The sequence below is a fragment of the Oscarella lobularis genome, chromosome 13 (genome assembly GCF_947507565.1).
Source record: "Oscarella lobularis chromosome 13, ooOscLobu1.1, whole genome shotgun sequence".
Classification (NCBI taxonomy): Eukaryota; Metazoa; Porifera; class Homoscleromorpha; order Homosclerophorida; family Oscarellidae; genus Oscarella; species Oscarella lobularis.
In genome coordinates, this window is record NC_089187.1 from 792,318 (window position 1) to 813,079 (window position 20,762).

At 46.4% G+C, this 20,762-nt stretch overlaps 5 protein-coding genes, 2 long non-coding RNA genes and 1 pseudogene across 9 annotated transcripts; 5 read left to right on the plus strand and 3 right to left on the minus strand.

Annotated features, from left to right (window-relative positions):
- Positions 1-18: 18 nt before the first annotated feature.
- Positions 19-816, plus strand: LOC136194912 (uncharacterized). Its single transcript, XR_010671723.1, has 4 exons — positions 19-112; positions 245-298; positions 351-388; positions 452-816. It is a non-coding gene; the product is annotated as an uncharacterized lncRNA (long non-coding RNA).
- LOC136194909 (uncharacterized) lies at positions 595-4,964 on the minus strand. 2 transcript variants are annotated; one of them, XM_065984162.1, is made up of 4 exons: positions 4,932-4,964; positions 4,799-4,864; positions 1,237-4,748; positions 595-1,183 (listed from the first exon to the last, which is right to left on the minus strand). In XM_065984162.1, exons 2-4 carry the CDS (start codon positions 4,814-4,816, stop codon positions 925-927), a joined length of 3,789 nt encoding a protein of 1,262 aa, XP_065840234.1. In that variant the 5' UTR covers positions 4,817-4,864; positions 4,932-4,964; the 3' UTR covers positions 595-924. The 2 variants fall into 2 exon arrangements, with proteins under 2 accessions (XP_065840234.1, XP_065840235.1); XM_065984163.1 differs by having other exon boundaries at positions 4,927-4,960.
- A 1,142-nt stretch (positions 4,965-6,106) lies between these two features.
- LOC136195032 (uncharacterized) lies at positions 6,107-9,686 on the plus strand. The gene is made up of 4 exons (XM_065984299.1): positions 6,107-6,267; positions 6,479-6,543; positions 6,598-6,671; positions 6,726-9,686. The coding sequence occupies exons 1-4, from the start codon at positions 6,236-6,238 to the stop codon at positions 9,537-9,539; spliced, it is 2,985 nt and encodes a 994-aa protein (XP_065840371.1). The 5' UTR covers positions 6,107-6,235; the 3' UTR covers positions 9,540-9,686.
- Positions 9,687-9,737: 51 nt separating this feature from the next.
- On the plus strand, positions 9,738-14,421 carry LOC136195031 (uncharacterized). The gene is made up of 5 exons (XM_065984298.1): positions 9,738-9,832; positions 10,287-10,370; positions 10,716-10,780; positions 10,836-10,909; positions 10,957-14,421. Exons 1-5 carry the CDS (start codon positions 9,804-9,806, stop codon positions 13,771-13,773), a joined length of 3,069 nt encoding a protein of 1,022 aa, XP_065840370.1. The 5' UTR covers positions 9,738-9,803; the 3' UTR covers positions 13,774-14,421.
- LOC136195033 (xaa-Arg dipeptidase-like) lies at positions 13,519-15,070 on the minus strand. Its single transcript, XM_065984300.1, has 2 exons — positions 14,754-15,070; positions 13,519-14,704 (listed from the first exon to the last, which is right to left on the minus strand). Exons 1-2 carry the CDS (start codon positions 15,064-15,066, stop codon positions 13,821-13,823), a joined length of 1,197 nt encoding a protein of 398 aa, XP_065840372.1. The 5' UTR covers positions 15,067-15,070; the 3' UTR covers positions 13,519-13,820.
- On the plus strand, positions 15,006-15,413 carry LOC136195034 (uncharacterized). Its single transcript, XR_010671764.1, has 2 exons — positions 15,006-15,185; positions 15,235-15,413. It is a non-coding gene; the product is annotated as an uncharacterized lncRNA (long non-coding RNA).
- Positions 15,414-16,217: 804 nt separating this feature from the next.
- On the minus strand, positions 16,218-18,000 carry LOC136194341 (collagen triple helix repeat-containing protein 1-like). Of its 2 annotated transcripts, none has more exons than XM_065983428.1 (4): positions 17,624-18,000; positions 17,128-17,313; positions 16,732-17,073; positions 16,218-16,683 (listed from the first exon to the last, which is right to left on the minus strand). In XM_065983428.1, exons 2-4 carry the CDS (start codon positions 17,218-17,220, stop codon positions 16,330-16,332), a joined length of 789 nt encoding a protein of 262 aa, XP_065839500.1. In that variant the 5' UTR covers positions 17,221-17,313; positions 17,624-18,000; the 3' UTR covers positions 16,218-16,329. The 2 variants fall into 2 exon arrangements, with proteins under 2 accessions (XP_065839500.1, XP_065839499.1); XM_065983427.1 differs by having other exon boundaries at positions 17,128-17,550; positions 17,608-18,000.
- On the plus strand, positions 17,928-20,662 carry LOC136194339 (iduronate 2-sulfatase-like; annotated as a pseudogene).
- Positions 20,663-20,762: the final 100 nt, after the last annotated feature.

Genomic DNA, 20,762 nt, shown 5'->3' on the forward strand with positions numbered 1-20,762 from the left:
GTCGCACACATCCGGGAGACCTACTTGAAAGCTCGCAGAAGGAATCCGCAAATTTTGGAGCCATCCTGCGGTTTACCCGCTGGGAAGACACGGAGTGATTGCTTTTTTAAAGGTAATAGGCGCGTATGCCTTTGTCAAAGCTGTTGCAGCTCGGCTATCGTCCCCTTCGATCGTCAATTGGCTACGTAGACGCTCTTCCCCTTTCGCTGCACAGCGAAACGGACTCTTAAGCCGTTTGATTTAGATTTACTCCGTTTTCTTCGCACTCTGAAGGCGAACTTAATTCAACGGCGCCGTGGTAAGAAATCGCTCTCCATGAAAGTTATGTGACAGGGTCTATTCATGCTAAGAGCACAGAGCAAGGATTGAACATTCCTTGCTCGGAAAGGTAGTGTACCACGCCTCGCCGCAACACGTTTTTCCTTCGAAAAAACTTGACACTTATATGTAGCCTCCTTTCACATACGTGAGACATTCTGGAGAGCGAGTTAATTCAGAAAGAAAGGGAATTAACTGTCGGCTGAACGCAAAGCGGAGCGGCAGCGACGACGTCTAAGTTCGGAACGCAGATCAAAGACCCCTTTTTGTTAGTTAGCGAGTTTGATAAGACAAGGGATCTAGCTAGGTTAGTGCCAAAGCTGGCGAGTGTGGGATTAGGGGTCCGGAGTTTGAGCCTCAAACCGCGTGCTCAATTAAACTCTAGAGGAATCTATGGAGTGGGAGTCGGACAGCTATCGATAGATCCGGCTTATAGTATAGTACATAGAAGAGATATCACTATCACAGTCACAGAATGAAGCTTGAGAGATACGAAAACGGAATAGAGTATGTGATGCGTGCAAATTCACTAATTTTGTAGTACCGGTAGGTTGACATGCGAAGATGCACCATCCAGTTGAAAGTTTTGATGCACAATTGTATTGATTAGTTGAGGCCGTCCTCGTCCAACACTTGCTCAATCGCATTTGAAACGACTGAAAATTTTGGTCTCGTTTTAGATTCGTGTGACCAGCAGAGCTGTATCAATTTGGACAACGCAATCGGGATGTGGTCTGGTATAGAAGGACGTCTGTGATGTAGAGCAATAGCAGCTTTAGTCTCTTCTCTAGTGCAGTTTGCCAAATCGTTGTACTCTTCATATGGAGCGCTTCTTGTCAGTATTTCCCACAAGACGATTCCAAAGCTAAAAGAGGTACCGTTACATATAAATGAATCAAACAGAGAATATTTATATACCTGTACACGTCTGCCGAAGATCCGTAGGCTTTTTTCAGAAGAACTTCAGGGGACGTCCAGTACAAAGTTCCAATGTGCCATACTGTCATCTCTTCGACTTCGCTGTGAAACAGCTTCATCTCTATTTCACTGCGATGCGACGTGTGATTTCTTTTCTTTGGCCGTGTCTCCTTTCCCTCTTTTTGTGCCATTCTTGCGCATCCAAAGTCGGCTACCTTAACGACCCAATTCTGGTCAACCAGTAGATTTGCCGTTTTCAAATCGCGATGAATTCGCGGAGGACTTTGGCCATGTAGATACTCCATTCCGCGAGCAGCGTCTAGCGCAAACCTAAGTTTTCTTTCCATTGACACAGGCGCAGAAGACAGCAAAATGTTCTTTAGCGATCCTCTCTCCGCAAATTCAATAACCAGGAACGGTCCTTTGCTCGCAGCAAATTTTCCGGCTCCAAAGAACCGTACAACGTTTTTGTGACTGAGTAGAGTCATTATTTCAATTTCCCTTGCAAATTCTAGCAACACTCGCTTGTCAAGTTCCGCAATGTCCATCAGTAGCTCTTTGATTGCTACGTATGACATTCCTCTGTACTTGGCTTTGTGAACCTTGCTATATCCACCGCGACAAGTTGTATCAATTCTTTCTTCCAATTCTATCTCTTCTTCGGGAATGTTGAAAGTTTTTCTCATGTCTTTGAGTAATCTTTTTCGATTCTCGTTGCGTTTCTGATGCTTGTAAGCAAACACAAGCATCAGAGTCAGCATAGACGATGCTATTATAACTCCGGCTCCTAATAGATAGTATGTTGGAAACTGACAAGTTGCTCCAGTAAATCCAGCGTTACACTGACAAGTCACCTTTGGTTTGATTCTTTCGTCACCTTGGTACGTCAGAAAGCAGCTTCCGTGAACGCAATAATTGGTAGAGCAAGTGCAGTTTTGCAAGCTTTCTGCATTAGAATAGAGCGTTGTTGAACCGACAGGACAGTGCTCGCATTGATTCGACCCAGCTGATGCGTACGTTGCTACGTCGCAGCTTCTGCACGGATTTTTTCTGAAGAACATGCTGTATTCGCCTGCCGGACATCCTGGGTGCGGCAAAAGTAGAAGGGGCGGAAAGTTCACGTCCACGTCCTCTGGCTCTGCTGTACTAAACGTTCCAAGTGAAATGACAGCATCGTGATAATTATGAAGCGCAGACTGAAGAACGCCTTCGGAAACAGACCCTAATGCTATCCGCCGTATGGAACTGGTTTTCCATGTACTTGTGTCCAGTAGAAAAGCTCGAGATTTCTTTTCAGGCTGGCGAGGATCAGCTGACTGAGTGTATATCAGACTGACAACGAATTTGTTACCTATAAGTGTCCCCGCACTAAAACATTGTGTTTTCGTTTTACTTCTCGGTGGCAAATAAGAAGTGGAATCATCTCCAGTAACATTTTTTGGAGTCCATAGCATCTTCTTCATATCAAAGATCCACAAAACGTTGTCAGAGCAAGTCGCTTCGCTGCGAACGTATCCTCCAAACAGCAAAATCCGACTGTTATCAATAGCAGCTAAAACGGCATGAAATCGTGGCTGTGGTCTCCAACATTCGCCAACATTCGCACACCTTTTGGAGAGTTTCTTCCACGTAGCAACATTGCGCTTGTTTAAAGTAAGAAGCCACAGATCATTTGTCGGGCGCAAAGAATACCGATGAGTAATAACTAATCCTCCGAAAAGCAAAACGGATCCGTTCTGCATAGACGTCATGCTGCAGAGAAGACGGAATTGGGGTTGCGTCCCCAACGAGACGTACCTGATCCATAGCCTTTTTTCTATATCAAAGCCCCACAAGTCTTTTCGTAGCATCTGTTCTAGCATGGCTATGTTATTCCTAGGAGCGCGAAATATGGCTTCACCAAAGTTAAACCATAGACTGCTTCCACCAAATTGAACGAATATCTTATTAGATGCCAAGGCTCCACAATGACTTGCTCGAGGTCCAGGTGAAATATTTGGTTTCATCTGATGCCAAACCATTTTTTGGTAGTTCAATTGCCAAACAGAATCAGTGCTCATGTAGTCGCCATCTGGATATATTAGGTAAGAATTACCAACTCTCACAAGGTTTTTGTTTAGAAATCCTCCGAAAAGAAACATTGAGTTGTTGCTCGTAGCAGAAGAATAACTTCCAGGGAAAAGCAAAGGGGGGGATAAGAGCGGCGGCGGATTAGCAAGCCACCCTATTATGATTAGATTATTTGACCGATCTATGAAATTGATTGTCACATTCATTACAATAGCGTTGTACCAAATGTCTTGAACTGCATCGCTTACACCGAACGAAAGAATGGTATCTCCAATTTTAGCGTATCCTCTTCTATAGGTGCCGGCCATTATAGGTCCGGGTGGAGCACAAAAAAGGCAGCCCACTTTCATCCAAATGTTGTTTTCCATGTCAAAAGCAAACACTTTTTCATCACCAAAGACAAGAAAAACATTTTTGGATGAGAAAACAAACGATCGACTTGCTGTTGCTCTAAAGTAACTAAAATTGTCAGAAGAGTAGTCAATTAGTTGAACCCACTGATTTGTATCTAAGTCAATGAGCCACACGTAAGATGAGGATCTAGAATAGTAATAATGTTTTCCATTCTCATAACCTTCTCCAATTTTATCTGTGCCTCCATTTATTATAAAGTAACTCGTAGAATTGATTTGCATCGAAAATCCTTGAGCACCGTCTAGTCGATTGCCTGTTGCATTGGGATTTCCTCTCTTTCTAATCCATTTGTAGATATTTTTCCTTTCATTAATGCACCTAAGCTCGTACAGGCTTGTAGGATGAACACGGCCTGTTCCGCCAACAACTACTAATGATTCTTTACAGGAACATTTTGTCTTAGGCTGATAAAATGCAGCCGCTGCGTAGTTACTGCGTTCGAGAGCGGGATCGCTCTTAGCCGAATACCGAATAGGAGTCCAAGTTTCCGTCGAGCCGTCAAATATCCAAGTGTCGTTCAACGTGGTACTTTTGTTTTCAGCGCTTTCGATACCACCGTGAAGAAGGACTTTCATTTCGCAAAGTGTGGTCATCAGATGGCTGTGTCTGCCTTTCGGTGAAGGGTCTAAAGAGAGAGCTTCCCACGAATTAGTCCACGGTGTATAAAGCCATGTGTTTTCTTGCTGTATGTCGGCGGAACCAGTCGTCTTTCCTCCAAATAAAACTACCTTTTGGAGACGGTCTACTGGACTGCGTTTGTACGTAGCCGTAGGTCGCGAGTAGGGATAGGATGGAAAATTCTGCTGGGCACCAATACCTTGATTGACGTAGCACCAATGATTTGTAGGCGTGTTGGAGCAGAGAGACGAAAGTAAATGTGAGAAATGTGGCGAAGTAGGCGACTTTTGCTCACTGCTTATCGCATGTGCATTTGTGTTTGAAAGAGCAGTAACCGATTCAATTGGAAGCGTTGGTTTTAGAGAGCGATGTGATGAAACAAGCGTAAAGCAGACGGTCAAGAAGAAACGCTAAACACTTTGTTAGGGCGTTACTTTGAATGAAAAAAGGCACGCGTTACTGTAATGCTGGCCGGCATTTTGCTTCAGGCAACCTTCACTAGAAGACCGAATTTAATCAACAGATTCTGCATAGTAAAGACACTCAGTGAGAGGACTTTAGCATATAAAATTTGACATTCTAAGTTACCTTACTTTGTTAATTTTTGACAAAGCGGTAGAGTATAAGGGGAGAGAAATGAACACGGCGAATGAAAATCCCCCTTTATCAACTCAAAGGGTGTAGATCAAGTGCTAAGTTACTAACGTTTGACTCTAAATGTGAGAGCGTGGCAGATTTCGCTGTCAGTTTTGTCTGTTTATTGAAATTGAAGAAGCTGTCACTCTAGGAGATTGTCATCACTGCACGCCCAATTTTCTGCGCTCATGGAATGTGGAAGATGTCCGGCAGTCTTTAACCTACGCTCACGATTTCGACGGACTTGAATCCAATGCTGACAGGGAACGAGCTATTTTGTCGTTTCAGTTAATCACGTGACTCACGTAGATGAAGGCTTCGTTTCTTCTTACACTTGGCTAAATTCAAAATGCTGTCCAATCTATTTATTTAACTTTTCTCTTTCGTCTTCCTTTTCGATGTCGTTTTGATTTTGAGCAATAATGGCATCGTTGAGCGCCATGCAGATATAATTATATATTGTTAGTGCCGTGTCCCTTGAGTGCTCCGTTGATTTTGAACGGGTCCTAGAAGATCTTATCCTGATCGTGTGAAACGTTTCATCAATGCGTTCATTCTCTATGCTCAGCGTTAACGGACGGAAATAACGCAAAAAATCCAGAAAAGAGATTGGGTGGGAAGCACGTAAATTTTATTTAATCTCTTATTTGATTACGTTTTCTCTTATGATTAACCTTGTTATTCTGGTGATAAGTTGAAGAGGAAATGTCTTGGGTAGAAGGAGAAAAATTGTTTGAAAGGTCATTTTATTAGGTGAGGAACAAGAGATTGAATTGCTGAAACCGAAGAAAGGCCACGGGCTGCTTTAAAGTATTTCATCGTTCCAATGTAGAGGATTTTTTTAAGAGTAAGAGCTCTTTATTAAAATTAATTTGAGGACTCGCCCACTTCACGAAGACGACGCAGAAGCCCGCCGACGCTCAACGAAAGGACCGATATAACAACAAGATGCTGCTAAATTTGCACTACCCTAAAAAAGGCTCGAAAAGTAATCGTACGACGCGCAAATGGAGGTTAATTCATGCGCCTTATCCCCTTTGACGTATTTTGAGATCCCGGATTTGACGTCATTGTCGACTGATCTATTGCATAATGCATGAGCATGAGTCAGCATGACCAGGAGCCGGGGAGTTGTCTCGGTAATCACGTTAGATCACTCGCTTCTGCGCTCGCGCAACAGCACTCTCTCAACAGCTAAAAGTTTTCTCGAGTCGCGCTTCGTCGTTCTTGCTGCAGTTGTCGCCTTTTTTCTCGTCGTGGCATGGAGATGTTCTTAAAGCTTCTGCTCATTGGGTAAGTGACGACTCGATTTGCTCAGTAGAGCCGGCGTGCTTCGGGCGACAGAAGCAATCTGTGACCTTTATTGGGCATTTTGCTCGTCAATGCTACAGTAGTAAAGACGTGACAGTGGAGGGATCTACGCGTTTTTCGAACAGGCTGCTTTGTGGGAGGGTGGTCGCTAATTAAATTAGAGGAGGGAGGATTTCTTTTGTTCTCTTTTCAGATCCTTCGCGCTGAGCTGTCATTCTTACGAAGATCAGAGCATGTTAGATGCTTTGCACCGTTTCGGTAAGTCATCCGAGTATAGATTTTACTCTTTTTTTTATTGTGAGCGCATTGAAGCTGATGGAATGAAAAGAGTTAAAGAGACACTTGTCTTTCCTGATATAAGAGCTCATGATGCAGCTTCTGTTCAGGTCAGTAGAAGCAAAAGGAGCTATCCAATTGTAATAGTCTCTTATTTTGCCTAGGCTTGTCAAGCAACGTGTGATACGTCACAACCCGCCTTGTCCTATTTGGACCGTCCCCGAGTTCATTTTTCGGGTCTTTTCCAGTCCGATGTCTCGACGGTCAACAACAATCACGAAAACTTTGACACGGCCAATTTCAAAATAGTCAATTCCGAAATAATGAGCAGCTCCTATGCCAGTTGGAATCCCAGAGGCACGGGATCGTTTATCTTTCGTGACGTACATGTGACGCGAGCCTGTTCACCTGGGAGCACCGCGTGCTTTACAGATCCAAAGGCTGACGAAGTCATAGGCGAATCGCTGGACACAGGAATTTCTCAAGTAACCGGCAAAATGGTCGACCTCGATCCCGACAACCAATTGACGTCTACACTTTTTGGACTCAAACTTGGCATACGAGCTTACAAACAAGGTTCGCCACTATTGACGGGTGACTTTGTCCCGGCTGCGTTTACCGGAATATGGACTGATCAGGCGGGCAGCACTGATTCTGCTATGGCAGCAAGCTACCAGTCAGAAATTGAAAATGTTGTCTGGGGTCATTTGAGTGAACTGTCGCCGACTCTTAGAGCCCTGAAGGCTGCGTCACCTAATAAATTATCTATCAAATTTGAAGTTCGTGGCTATCGCACCGATGACGAAGATCCAATGTACACATTTGGATACGTGAACGGGACTATTGGACCGGCAGGCTCCTCAGAACCGCAGACGTTCGTACGCACCCGACTTCTCAGCCACGTTTCGACCGATACTAAAAATGGGTCTAATCTGGCTCCGTTTGTCGTTCGAACCGGCGTGACAACAGGTGGCGGTACGCTGACTGTTGACTTTGGAAATGCATTTGCTAGAGTCAATGGAGACACGGCTTATAACACGGATGCTCTCGGTCATGCTGTCTGTCTGCGAACGGCCACGTCTCATTCACAAATAGGCACCGTTATTGACTTGGACGTGCCTTGGTTGGAGACCAATATCATGGAATTTGACGTTCCGGCTGGCAAGTTGTCGGAAGTCAATAGCGAGTTGATTGAATTAGTCGAATGCGAATCGAACGTGCAGGGAACGGTGCTCATGACGGAGATCGACGTTCTCGTTCGTCCTATGACTCAATTCGTCAATCGTATGGATCCAGACAATTCGCTCGACTATACGTTCTTTGCCTCGGAGCTCGGATTGCCAAAATGCAATTTCCCCATTTCTGTAGCAGTGACTATCACTCCGAATGCCCTCCCTTGGACGGACAATAAAGCCGAATCTCTCTTTGCGCTCAAAGTCAACGGTGGAACTACGACAATCGTTTCCACCGACTGTAGCGGCAAAGCGTCGGTGACTCTTACGTCCTCCGCAAACGGTCCGGGCAATCCTCGCGACTACGTCGACGGCCAAATCTATACTGTAACCTACGTTCCAGATGGCGGCGGCGGCGAACCGTACTACGAAGGCGTCGGATCAACGTTGAGTCTTCACTTGTACGACAAGTTTACGTACACGACCGATCAGGCAACGTGGTGGGGCACAGACGGCACGGACGGCGTTCAAGCTATACTGCGACAATATGCGAATCTCTATCCGATGATGCGACCGATTGTCGCGCTTGACGCATATACAAGCGTCGTAGAAAATAAAGGGCCAATGAAACGCGTTTTCTCCGTACCCGAATCTGATCCGAGTTACATGCCCGTTACAAGAGATTTGTCGACTGCCAAGAGGCAGATGATTTTGGACTGGCTTAACAAAGAAGAACCTTTGGTTTTAAACAATCCGCCGTTGGGCAGACGACCGCCACTCGATCTACCGGGTCTATGCAACGCTCTTCAGTTGGCACTTCAAGTGGAACATTCGACTATTCCCACCTATCTGTACGCTTACTATTCTATCAAACCCGGACATAATAGGGAAATTGCTGATATTCTCATGTCGATTGTTCTCGAGGAAATGCGACACATCGTTCTCGCTGGCAATGTTCTGAATGCTATTGACTCGACCCCGGAAATTTGTCCGCCACCAAATCTTCACTACGAAGGTTTCATTCCCGTCTACCCGGCACCCATGCCCGGCGGACTGCGTCCCGAGTTGACTCTGCGTCTGAGCCCTTTGTCACTCGGCTTGGTGAAAGATATTTTTATGGAAATCGAAGCGCCTTTGAAGCCCTTACCCGTCGTCGGCATCGATCCAAACGATTTTCATCATAACACCATCGGTGCCTTCTACAAACGAGTCAAGCGAAGCATGAGAGTTCTCAACCACAATGGACAGCTGTCATTCAAGACGGACACATCAAACCAAGTGCTAAATGCACCTGGAGGAAACATCGAACCCGTAACCAATATAGCAATCGCTCTTGAAGCATTGGATGAAATCATTGAGCAAGGCGAAGGATCGAATATAATCAATCCGGAAGACAGCACCGGCGAGATGTCTCATTATTATAAATTTGCTGAAATCGTGTACGGGAAGAGGCTCGTGCAAGATCCGGACACGAAACGATGGTCATTCACCGGCGATCCAGTCACGTTCGATGAACGCGGCATCTATCCTCTCATAGACAACGCGAGAACGAGAGACTACAAGGAGGGATCTAGAGCTCGACTACTCGCCTCCGGATTCGCTCGCAGCTACTTGGATCTTTTGGAGCAATTGCACAGCATTTTCAACGGGAGTCCGGGCGACGCGAAGAAGTCGTTTAGCAATATGGTTGCCATGACGACGAAGGCTCACAGTCTCGTTAAAATTCCGGTGAACGAATTGGGCGAGGAAGTCGTTCACGCCGGACCTCCGTTTGAGAATCCACTCAATCTGTTCCTCGACTCGTAATAGCCAGCTAGCATGCTGCAAACGCAGAACTAAATTGTGACGTACTGATGCTGCCGCTGTCGCGCTGTTGTTGTTGTTGTTGTTGTTGTTGTTGTTGTATTGGTGTTTGCATGGTTGTGGGTATTGCTAACCGCTTTGTCGCCTGAATTGGTCGTCTCTCCGTCCGATAGGCGTGGTTTGCTCACTCTCTAGCCACGCCTCTCGCATAGCATTCAAGTTGCTTCTGCGCACAAGAGTAACAACAAACGGTTAGTCATTGTCCTGATGTTCTGGAGACTTCTTGCACTAATCGGGTAAGTTGATCGATGCGCTCAGTAGAGCTGCCGTTCGATCCAAGTTCGGAACGATGTCGCGTTAGTTTGGGCAGTAGACGTGGCAGAGGTGCAGTCGTTGAGGAGTCTATGGTCTTTTTCGATGAAGCCTCTCTCGTAGGGGTACACTGACTGTCATCAGAAACCGTGATGGACCGCGTTAGCCGTCCAAGTTATCTGTAGAACCACCGGTACCTTTTCTGATCCGGGAATCTAGTCTACCTGCTACTTTCCGTCCGTACATGTACTACACTAGCAACTGTACCTAAAAATTGCGCCGAAGAAGACTTACGTCTTCTGTGAACATTATGACCTTTCGAAAAAGTGGGTTAGTTTCGCGAGGATAGTGTGCGTGACTCGGACTGGGCCATCTAGGCCGCGCCCAATAGCCTCATTATTTTTGCAGCGGTGTCTTTGACTTCTAATTTGTGCTCAGGGTTGCAACCTTTTGCTGCAACGTCTCGATTTATTTTCTCCTACGTCATCGTGAGGTTCTTCAAGTGACACCACCTAAAAATAAGTGAGCCCTTCAAGAAAAGTATGTACAAGTAAACAAAGATTATTCAAAAATGCTCTAAATGTACACTGTAAGAATGAAAAAAGCCCGGGCCGGGAACTAGTGTAATATATGATCTAATGCTTTTACATCAACTTTTGCCATTTCCACTGTACTGCATCACGCTTGAGAACTATTGAGCAGAGATGCTATGCAGGGCGAAACTTGATGTTTCATGAAAGTGGTAGAGCTATTAAGAAGTGTCAGTTTTTGAACATTTTTCATTTGTACATTGACACTATTTTTGCGAAGAAAAATTTTTGTTTACTTGTTATTAGATTCAAAGGGGACTAACGTTTCTTTGTTTAGCGTGACCGTGCCAAGTTGTCATGCGAACGAAGATCAAAGCAAGCTGGATGCTTTGAACCGGTTTGGTAAGCCCGCCTCTTTTTTTCTATGATCACATCGATTATCATAACACGTCTCAAGCTGAGGGAATGAAAAGAGTTCAAGAGACTTTTGTATTTCCTGATAAAGGGGCTTTTGACGCAGCTTCGGTTCAGGTCAGTAGAAATAATTTTTTTGTAATAGCCTATATTATTTTTCCCAGCCTTGCCAAGCAGCGTGCGATACGTCACCTCCCGGTTTGTCCTATTTGGACCGTCCCCGAATTCATTTCTCGGGTTTGTTTCAGTGCGATTCCTCGACTATCAACAACAATCATAAAAACTTCGATACGTCCAATTTCAAATTGGTCAACTCCCAAACTTTCTATGCCGGTTGGAATCCTAGAGGCACGGGATATTCTGGCTTTCGCGACGTGCATGTGACGCGCGCCTGTCCACCTGGGAGCGCCGCGTGCATAACAGATCCAATGGTTGACGGAATTGTAGGTGAATCGCTAGACACGGGCGTTTCGCAAGTAACGGGCCAAATGGTTGACCTCGATCCGGACAACACTGTGGTGTCTACACTTTTTGGACTCAAGATTGGCATTGGGTCCTACAGTCAAGACGTACCACTGATGACGGGTGACTTCGACCCAGCTGCTTGTTCGGGAGTATGGACTGATCAGCCATCAGGCAGCTCCTATTTCAATGTTGCTGGAAACTACCAGTCGGTTATTGAAAATGTTGTCTGGGGTCAATTGGGCGACGTCTCGCCGACTCTTAGAGCTCTCAAGTCTGTGTCGCCTACGAAACTGTCTATCAAATTCGAGCTTCGTGGCTTTCGTACAAACGAAGAAAATCCACTGTTCACGTTTGGATACGTGAACGGGACTATTGGACCGGCTGGGCCCTCCGAACCGCAGACGTTTGTACGCGCCCGACTGCTAAACCACGTTTCGACTGACGCTAAAAGAGGGACCAATCTGGCTCCCTTTGTCGTTCGAACCAACGTCACAACGAAAAGCAGTAGAATGACCGTTGACTTTGGAAATGCATTCGCAAGAGTGAATGGAGACTCGATTTATGACATGGATGCTCTTGGTCGTGCAGTCTGTCTACGAACCGCTACGTCTCATTCACAAATAGGCACCGTTATTGACTTGGACGTGCCTTGGTTAGAGACCAATATCATGGAATTTGACGTTCCGGCTGGCAAGTTGTCGGAAGTCAATAGCGAGTTGATTGAATTAGTTAAATGCGAATCAAACGTGCAGGGAACGGTGCTCATGACGGAGATCGACGTTCTCGTTCGTCCCATGACTCAATTCGTCAATCGTATGGATCCAGACAATACGCTCGACTATACGTTCTTTGCCTCGCAGCGCGGATTGCCAAAATGCAATTTCCCCATTTCTGTAGCAGTGACTATCACTCCAGATGCCGTCCGTTGGACGGATCCAGACAAAATAACCGAATCTCTCAATGCGCTCAAAGTCAACGGAGAAACCACGACAATCGTTTCCACCGACTGTAGCGGCAAAGCGTCGGCAACTCTTACGTCTTCCGCAGACGGTCCAGGCAATCCTCGCGACTATGTCGACGGCCAAATCTATACTGTAACCTACGTTCCAAACGGCGGCGGCGAACCGTACTACGAAGGCGTTGGATCGACGTTGAGTCTTCACTTGTACGACAAATTTACTTACACGGACGATCAGGCGACGTGGTGGGGCACGGACGGCACGGACGGCGTTCACGCCATACTGCAACAATATGCTAATCTATATCCAATAATGCGACATATTGTTGCTCTTGACGCTTACACGAGCGTCGTCGAAAACCTCGGAAAAATAAAACGCGTTTTCTCCGTACCCGAATCTGATCCGAGTTACATGCCCGTGACGAGAGATATGTCGACGGCAAAAAGGAAAATGATTGTGGAGTGGCTTCATAAGAATGACCCCTTGGTCTCGAATAATCCGCCGTTGGGTAAACGACCACTACTCGATCTACCTGGTCTATGCAACGCTCTTCAGCTGGCACTTCAACTGGAGCATTCGACTATTCCCACTTATCTCTACGCTTACTATTCCATCAAATCCAGTCATAATAGGGAAATTTCCGATCTTCTCATGACTATCATACTTGAGGAAATGCGACATATGGTTCTCGCCGGCAACGTTTTGAATGCTATTGACGCGACGCCAGACATTTGTCCGCCGCCAATTCTTAGCAACAGAGATTTTATTCCCGTCTATCCGTCGCCTATGCCCGCCGGACTGCGTCCGGATTTGATTCTTCGTCTGAGCCCCTTTTCAATCGGCTTGGTGAGAGATGTTTTTATGGAAATCGAAGTACCTTGGAAACCATTACCCATCGTTGGCATCGATTCGAAAAATTTACATCATAACACTATCGGTGCCTTCTATAAACGAATCGAGCAAAGCATGATAGTTCTCGCGAAAAATGGACAGCTGTCATTCAAGAAGGACACCTCAAACCAAGTGCTCAATGCACCTAGAAGAGACGTCAAACCCGTGACCAATCTAACCGACGCTCTTGAAGCATTGGAAGATATCATCGAACAAGGCGAAGGATCAAACATGGCCGATCCGGATGACAGCACCGGAGAGCTGTCTCACTACTACAAATTCGCCGAAATCGTGCACGGGAAGAGGCTCGTGCACGATCCGATCACAAAACAGTGGTCATTCACTGGCGATCCAATCACGTTCGACAAAGACGGCATCTATCCTCTTCTGCACAACGCGAGAACGAGAGATTACAAGGAGGGATCGAGAGCTCGACTTCTCGCCGCCGGATTCGCTCGCAGCTATTTGGATCTTTTGAAGCAGTTGCACGCAATGTTCAACGGGAGTCCGGGCGACGCGAAAAAGTCGTTTAGCAATATGGTTGCCATGACGACGAAGGCTCGGTCTCTCGTTCAAATCCCGGTGAACGAATTGGGCGAGGAAGTCGCTCACGCCGGACCACCGTTTGAAAATCCACTCAATTTAGTCGGTATGCAGGTAAAATAAAAATTGCTATGTTCTTGTGACTAGGTAAATACCCCCAGTGCGTATCTCTACGTATTAGCTATTCGTTTTTGCGTTCGGTGATCGTTTCTAATCTTCTCAATCAGATCTGGCTCGCAGACGACGTCGATGGCCGTAAGAGCCAATGCCTTTGCCGCCTGAATCGTTCTCCTGTGAGCGCGCGTCGTGTCTGTTACGTCAGCAAAGGCTCGCGTGTGAATCGCCGCGTCCGTTCCGATGCTGAACTTGGGATGAAGAGCGGGTATGAGGTAGGAGACGTTGCCCATGTCGGTCGATCCGTGACCGACGGTCGCACTTCCGGGATCGCGCAAGGCGAAGCCAATCAGCTCGCAATTGGATACATACTTCCGAACTAATTCGCGATTGCTGAGGAGACTCGAGTAACGCGTCTGATCGACGATACGAACGCTGCATCCACAGGCAGCACCGGCTGCATAAAAGACAGCTTCGCCTTTCTCGCGCAGCACTTTGAGCTCTCCGTCGGTGGGAGCACGAAGATAGAAGTCCAACGTCACTTCATCACTTGTAGCAGACGACGAGCAATAACCAATAGGATTATCCTCGCCTTTTATAATGCCGTGGACTCTCCACGTCGGTTTCATTTGCTGACGGAGAAGAGACATACCCGTGTATGCCGCTATAGCAGCATCGAATGGATTCCCCATGAGATCCTCGCCTCTCTTATACGTTATAGTGATGTAGTCTCGAGCGATGCAAGGAGGGGCGGGAAAATCGAATGGGGATGGATGCACCATCATGGCCATGTCGAGATGATCGAAGGCGCCGGCGCGAATGAGTTCGATTTTTCCGCCCCCTTGCTCTTCAGCTGGGGTTCCGAGAACCGTGACGCAATTCGCAGTCGTCAAGTGAAATGCTTCGAGAGCGGCTTTCAGTCCGATTCCTGCAGCGCAACCTACAGGAAAAAAATCAAAATGGGTATTTTATTTAATTATATAAATTACCTGCTTCGGCTATTAAATTATGTCCGCAGGCGTGGCCAATATCGGGTAAAGCGTCGTATTCGCACAGAATGCCTATGTTTAGACCGTTCTCCGCTCTTCTGCCAAATGTTGCCTTGAACGCTGTGTCGAGTTTGTAGCCGGATTCGACGGAGAATCCGTGATTTTTCAGGAAGTCCGTTAGGAGTCCGTGCGCCGAGTGTTCCTCGTAGGCAAGTTCAGGATTTTTCCATATAGTGCTGCTTACGTCTTGTAGAGCTCGCGTCGTTTCGTCAATCGCCGCACAGGCCGACGATTTCAAGCGCGAAACATCCATGGATCGCAAGGGGGGTGCGCGCTCTATCTCTATCACGTGGTCTCTCGAATTCGACGATGGAGCTCGCAAAGCGACGCAACTGGCGACCCTGCTTCAAGAGCAATTTGGTGTGATAAACGGTATGAGGTTGTAGAGTCACGGATCTTAGAGAGTCACATAGAACTTTAGAGACTTCCTCCAACTACTATGAAGTATCCGTGATAAGTCCACGATTCACGAGCCCTGAACCGGTTGAGACTTCCGCGTAGAACGCATAAAGGTCGTTTGAAGTCTTTGGTCGTTTGAAGTCTTTTCGTTCATATTGGAATAAATGTCCTTACACCACGGACATATGAAGTCAGTGTGAATAGCTCTCATGCCTTCAGCATAATATGAGCGAACAACCAGCATACGTTCACATAGGTCGTAAAATACTCAACAAATAATAGCAATTAGTGGGCGCTTTAATTGAACGTGGAGTGACCACTTGGTCAGGACTGGCTAGGTTTCATTCTTCATCGTTGTCTTTTGATCAAGTCGTTGAGGGTAGTTTGTTGTTTAGGGTAGTTGGTTGTATCCTAAACACGATTTCTATTTTACCATTGGCGTCTTCTCTTTTATAGCGGCAGGCTAGAGGCGACTGAAGAGGCTATGAGCAAAGCTAGACAATGGGTCACAATGTTCTCAGTTACCAGGAAACTTTTCTCTTACCTAACTGTCTTCTTTGGAATTCTTCTCTTGGAAGCAGACGATCAAGAGATATTGCAATCGACATAAAAGCAAAACTAGCAAATTTCCCCATTGCCGGGAGTCGTGGACAAGAATGTCAAACGACTTTCCAACTCTTGTGTTGGATGGTAATAATTTCCACGTCATAGGGTCACGGCTACAAATACCATAGATTTTTTGACTGACGTTACTGGCGTAGCGCGCGATACCTGTTTCACGTGAAAAGATGTCTCTTTTCCAAGAATCTCGGTCTATGAATGTGACAGTGGAGTTGTCAAACAACACAAAAGACGTAGAAAGCAAATGCGGCGAGAGCAAGAAGTAGAAATCCTAATCTCGGATAAAGGTAAGTGATGGTTTTTTCCATACCTCTCAGAGACTCTGTGGAATGGGGCAAGTAGAGTAAGCAAGACGTATCACAAAGGAAGCACCATTAGTATAGGAAGACTCGGGAAAAAGTACCACTATCACTAACAATTCACAATCATATCGAACAAAAATCTCAGACATCAATAGAACTGGTCAATTAATTAAAAGTCGTTGGCTTGAGTCCAGTTAGTTTTGCGACTGGGGATATTCTTCGATCATTATGCGAGAAACAGAGTTCCATCCAGTGTAACGATCAGATGATACATAGCGTTGACAGTTTCCTACATGAACAGCTACTCTTATTGATCCAGTTGGAATGTTCTCACAGAGTCCTTCTATTTGGCGATGTCGAAGAGGATCATCTCTGGAGTTGGACATGCGCAAAACTCCTTCAATTGTCATTGGTCCTGAGCATTCCGCTCCATTAAAAGTGATGTACCAACGTCCACAACAGGAGCCACTATTACATGCGACTCTCATATTGGCAGCATACGTTACTTTGAGAGCGGTAAAAGAGTGGCGTTTTTTGAAAACACATTCCTACAGGAAATCATTTTAGAGTGTGTAAAGTGTACCTTTGAAAATTACCTGTATTAGACCTGTATCTTTGGCATCATTTCTTTTCCAGACACACTGCTTCCAGTTAATAACAGAATTGCCAGTGCCGCTTTCTCCTTGAGGTCCGGGCTCTCCTCGTTCTCCCAAATTTCCTTTGGTCCCCTTTCCTCCTTTGATTCCTATTGGCCCCATTGATCCTCTTTGTCCCAAACTTCCTTTAGGACCCGTCTTTCCAATGGCTCCTTTATCACCTCTGTCTCCCTTAGCGCCCTTCATTCCGTCATCTCCTTTTAATCCATCTCTTCCTGGCAATCCATTGTGCCCCGGAGACCCAGGAATTCCTGGTACTCCTGAACACCCTCCAACAGAACCCTTAGCAAGACAATGATCTTTTTGGAGATTTAAGAATCTTTTGAATTCAGATACCTGATCTGATTTGGGGTTATCGCTCTCAACAGCGTGCAGAAATAGAATAAGTGCTGCAAACAAGCGCTGAATAGTTGAACTAGCAATCATCATGTTGTTCTAATTGCTCACTGAGGCTTTCTATCCCTTTTCATCCAAACTTGCCCGTTTATATTGAGTAAAAAGAAACGGCTATGATGTCACTTCCTGTAAATGTATTGAATGAATGACGTTTTTCCCGTCTTTCTAAAGTGCTAACTGCGCTTTCTAATACAATTGCCGGTTCTTAGCATGACCATAAAAGGACACATTGAACTAAAGCGTGGGTCGTTAAAACACGGTCACCCGTGTCCCCCCAACACCGTCACGAGGACTATGACGTCAGGACCATACTCCAGGGGTCTTGTTGATGCCAATGCTGTTGGATAATAAATGTATTTTATACTAAAAAAATATCACTAACTGGCCGTTCTACTAAACGTCTCCACAGAAGATAAATACCATAATCTGCCAATACCGGGTAAAGCGTCGTATTCGCACAGAATGCCTAAGCTGAGACCGTTCTCCGCTCTTCTGCCAAATGTTTCCTTGAACGCTGTGTCGAGTTTGTAGCCGGATTCGACGGAGAATCCGTGATTTTTCAGGAAGTCCGTTAGGAGTCCGTGCGCCGAGTGTTCCTCGTAGGCAAGTTCAGGATTTTTCCATATAGTGCTGCTTACGTCTTGCAGAGAGCACGCGTCGTTTCGTCAATCGCCGCACAGGCCGACGCTTTCAAGCGCGAAACGTCCATGATCGCAAGGGTGCGCGCTCTATCTCTATCACGTGGTCTCTCGAATTCGACGATCGAGCTCGCAAAGCGACGCAACTTGCAACCCTGCTTCAAGAGCAATTTGGTGTGACCAACGGTATGAGATCGTCGAGTCACGGATCTTAGAAGAAGGGGTAGCCTAACACAGACAACTTTAGAGAGTTCCTCTAACTCATAAGTCCGCGGTTCCCGAGCTCTGAACCGGTCGAGACTGCGGCGTAAAACGCATAAAGGATCGTTTGAAATCTCTTCGTGCACATTGGAATACACCACATATAGTAATAGCTCGCATACCTTCAGCATAATATGCCAACACAATCAACATACGTTCATATAGGTTTTAAAATACTCAAAAAATAATAGCACTGAGTAGGTGCCTTTATTGAACGTGGAGTGACCACTTGGTCACGACTGGCTGGATTTCATTCTTCATCGTTGTATTTTTTTGATCAAGTTGTTGCGGTTAGTTGGTTGGATCCTAAACGCAATTTCTATTTTACCGTTGGCGTCTTCTCATGTGTAGCGGCAGGCTATAGAGGCGACTGAAGAGGCTATGTGCAAGGCTTCACAATGGGAGCCATGGTCAGGAAGCTGGAAACTTCTCTATTTTACCTAACTGTCTTCTTTATAGACGTGCGGCTTAGGGATGCAGTTTGAAATCGAGCGTACGCCTACAGCGTCGACGGACTGACGTGGACGCTTCTTTCAAATTACGCCTGGGAGACAAATATGAGGTGGAGTGACGGAACGGTGAGCCGCTTCAAACGCAGACAGGCACCGGATCTCTACTTGGACTCCAACGGTTTTCCGCTCCATCGTCTCATTTCTGTTGACGAGTTATCAGATGACAATTGTCCCTGGGGCCCCAGTGAGACTCTGATCTATAGACAGGAGTGGGAGTGCTCCTATATCACGTGCGAACGGACTATGAGATCGTTTCTGGTTTTCGTCTTCTTTCAAATCGTTTTAGCCGCCTCACCTGTTGGTGCTGCTAACACGAAAAATGTTCTTTTTATTGTCGTAGACGATCTTCGTCCTGATCTCAGTGCCTACGGTCAGGAATACGTTCATACTCCCAACATCGACAAGCTCGCAAAAGAATCGCTCGTTTTCGAGCGCGCCTACTGCCAACAAGCCGTCTGCGGGCCGTCGAGAAACTCCTTCATGACCGGCCGTCGACCGGACACGACGAAAGCGTGGAATTTCATCGATCACTTTCGAGAGCTCAACGTCGGTCTCAATTGGTCCTCATTGCCGCAGTACTTTAAGAAGCACGGCTATTTCTCGTCGGGAGTCGGAAAGCTTTATCATCCGAATCTTCCGCCGAACTACGATCCGCCCTCTTGGTCCGATTTCGATAAATTTCCTTTCGTTTATCCTTAGCCAGTGGGTTGCCTGGACCGAACGTGGTGCGCCGTTCCTGCCAAGCCGACGCCCACGTTTGCCGACGTCACTTCGTCGACGATTCTTCGCGAACGACTTCAGTACGCCGCAAAGAACAATATTCCTTTCTTTCTAGGCATCGGATTTCACAAGCCTCATTTGGCGTGACGATTTCCTGAAGAATTTCTTCATTATTATCCGCAGAGTGTCGATATCACTCCCGCCGCTCACCGTCTTCCTCCAACGGGGATGCCGTCCGTTGCTTGGCACCAGTGTTTCCCAAAGGGAAGATTCAAAGATAACATCTCTGTGCCTCTGCCTGTCGACTTGCAGCAGACACTTCGCAGGGCTTACTACGCGGCGACGAGTTTTATGGACTCTTTAGTCGGTGAAGTGCTGGCCGAACTAGAGACACTCGATTTGGTTGACGATAGCTCTGGTTGACGACACTATCGTTTCGTTTCACGCCGACCACGGATGGCAGTTGGGCGAGCACAACGAGTGGTGCAAGCAGACGAATTTCGAGCTGGCGACTCGAGTCCCGATGATGATTCGCGCACCGTAGAAAAGCAAATCCATGGGAAAATCGACTCGGGCGTTTGCAGAATTGATTGACTTATATCCTACGTTGGTCGAACTGGCGGGGTTGCCTCCTGCTAGTGAGGAGAATTTAGACGGTTCTTCTCTGGCTACTCTTTTTGATAATCCTGATGGAGTGATCAAGACTGTGACTTTGTCTCAGTATCCGCGTTGTGTGAAAGGAAACAATGATGCCTGCGCTGGAGTGCAAAGAGAAAACTTTGACTACATGGGGTACAGTATGAGAACCGACGATTATCGATACACGGAGTGGAATGGAACGGAGTTGAAACCGGAGTGGGATAAACGGGTGGGTGTGGAGCTGTACTCTCATGTTGGTGACGCGGAAAATGATTTTGATGAGCACCGTAGCCGAGAGGACGAGAAGCAGGACACGATAATCCGTAGTGTTTTGGAAGGCGCTTCTGTATCGGCGTCAGTAAAGCAAATGCACAGCCCGGATTTGGGTGCAACCGTATATCAAAAATATGGTGGCTTCTGTTTAGCGAACCCGCCCCCCAAACCGGTTTGTTCCGCAATACCAAGAATTCTCAGACGTCATTGCCTAATCACTGACGTCTCGACAGGGAGGGGACAAACTTAGTTAGGGCAAGCCCACATCTTCCCAACAGACACTAGTGGACTACTATATAATTTTTCGGACCCTTTTTTCCTAACGCTGCGTACGCCTCTGGGCCTGTTGCTGTTTTGCTCACTAATTAGACTATAATCCCAAATGTACGCGGTCTGCTTCTATATAGTCTCATGTAAGATACACAGCAATCATAAAAGAGAACCCATGCATAAAGGAATAGCTGGACCTCCTTGCGTGAATTAATCGACGTCGCGCCCAACGAAGCTGCCCAACGACGAAGTGGGCGCGCGC

Excerpts from the sequence above, each read along its gene's own strand:
- LOC136194909 (XM_065984162.1), bottom strand. Across the intron at positions 1,184-1,236 it reads TCTTCGGCAGACGTGTACAG|CTTTGGAATCGTCTTGTGGG; the intron begins GTATATAAATAT and ends TACCTCTTTTAG.
- LOC136195032 (XM_065984299.1), top strand. The coding sequence starts at position 6,236 with ATGGAGATGTTCTTAAAGCTTCTGCTCATTGG. Across the intron at positions 6,268-6,478 it reads TTAAAGCTTCTGCTCATTGG|ATCCTTCGCGCTGAGCTGTC; the intron begins GTAAGTGACGAC and ends TTCTCTTTTCAG. Across the intron at positions 6,672-6,725 it reads ATGATGCAGCTTCTGTTCAG|GCTTGTCAAGCAACGTGTGA; the intron begins GTCAGTAGAAGC and ends TATTTTGCCTAG.
- LOC136195031 (XM_065984298.1), top strand. The coding sequence starts at position 9,804 with ATGTTCTGGAGACTTCTTGCACTAATCGG. Across the intron at positions 9,833-10,286 it reads AGACTTCTTGCACTAATCGG|GGTTGCAACCTTTTGCTGCA; the intron begins GTAAGTTGATCG and ends ATTTGTGCTCAG. Across the intron at positions 10,910-10,956 it reads TTGACGCAGCTTCGGTTCAG|CCTTGCCAAGCAGCGTGCGA; the intron begins GTCAGTAGAAAT and ends TATTTTTCCCAG.
- LOC136195033 (XM_065984300.1), bottom strand. The coding sequence starts at position 15,066 with ATGGATGTTTCGCGCTTGAAATCGTCGGCCTGTGCGGCGATTGACGAA. Across the intron at positions 14,705-14,753 it reads TAATTTAATAGCCGAAGCAG|GTTGCGCTGCAGGAATCGGA; the intron begins GTAATTTATATA and ends TTTTTCCTGTAG.
- LOC136194341 (XM_065983428.1), bottom strand. The coding sequence starts at position 17,220 with ATGATGATTGCTAGTTCAACTATTCAGCGCTTGTTTGCAGCACTTATT. Across the intron at positions 17,074-17,127 it reads ATAACCCCAAATCAGATCAG|GGTTCTGTTGGAGGGTGTTC; the intron begins GTATCTGAATTC and ends TGTCTTGCTAAG. Across the intron at positions 16,684-16,731 it reads AAGATACAGGTCTAATACAG|GAATGTGTTTTCAAAAAACG; the intron begins GTAATTTTCAAA and ends GATTTCCTGTAG.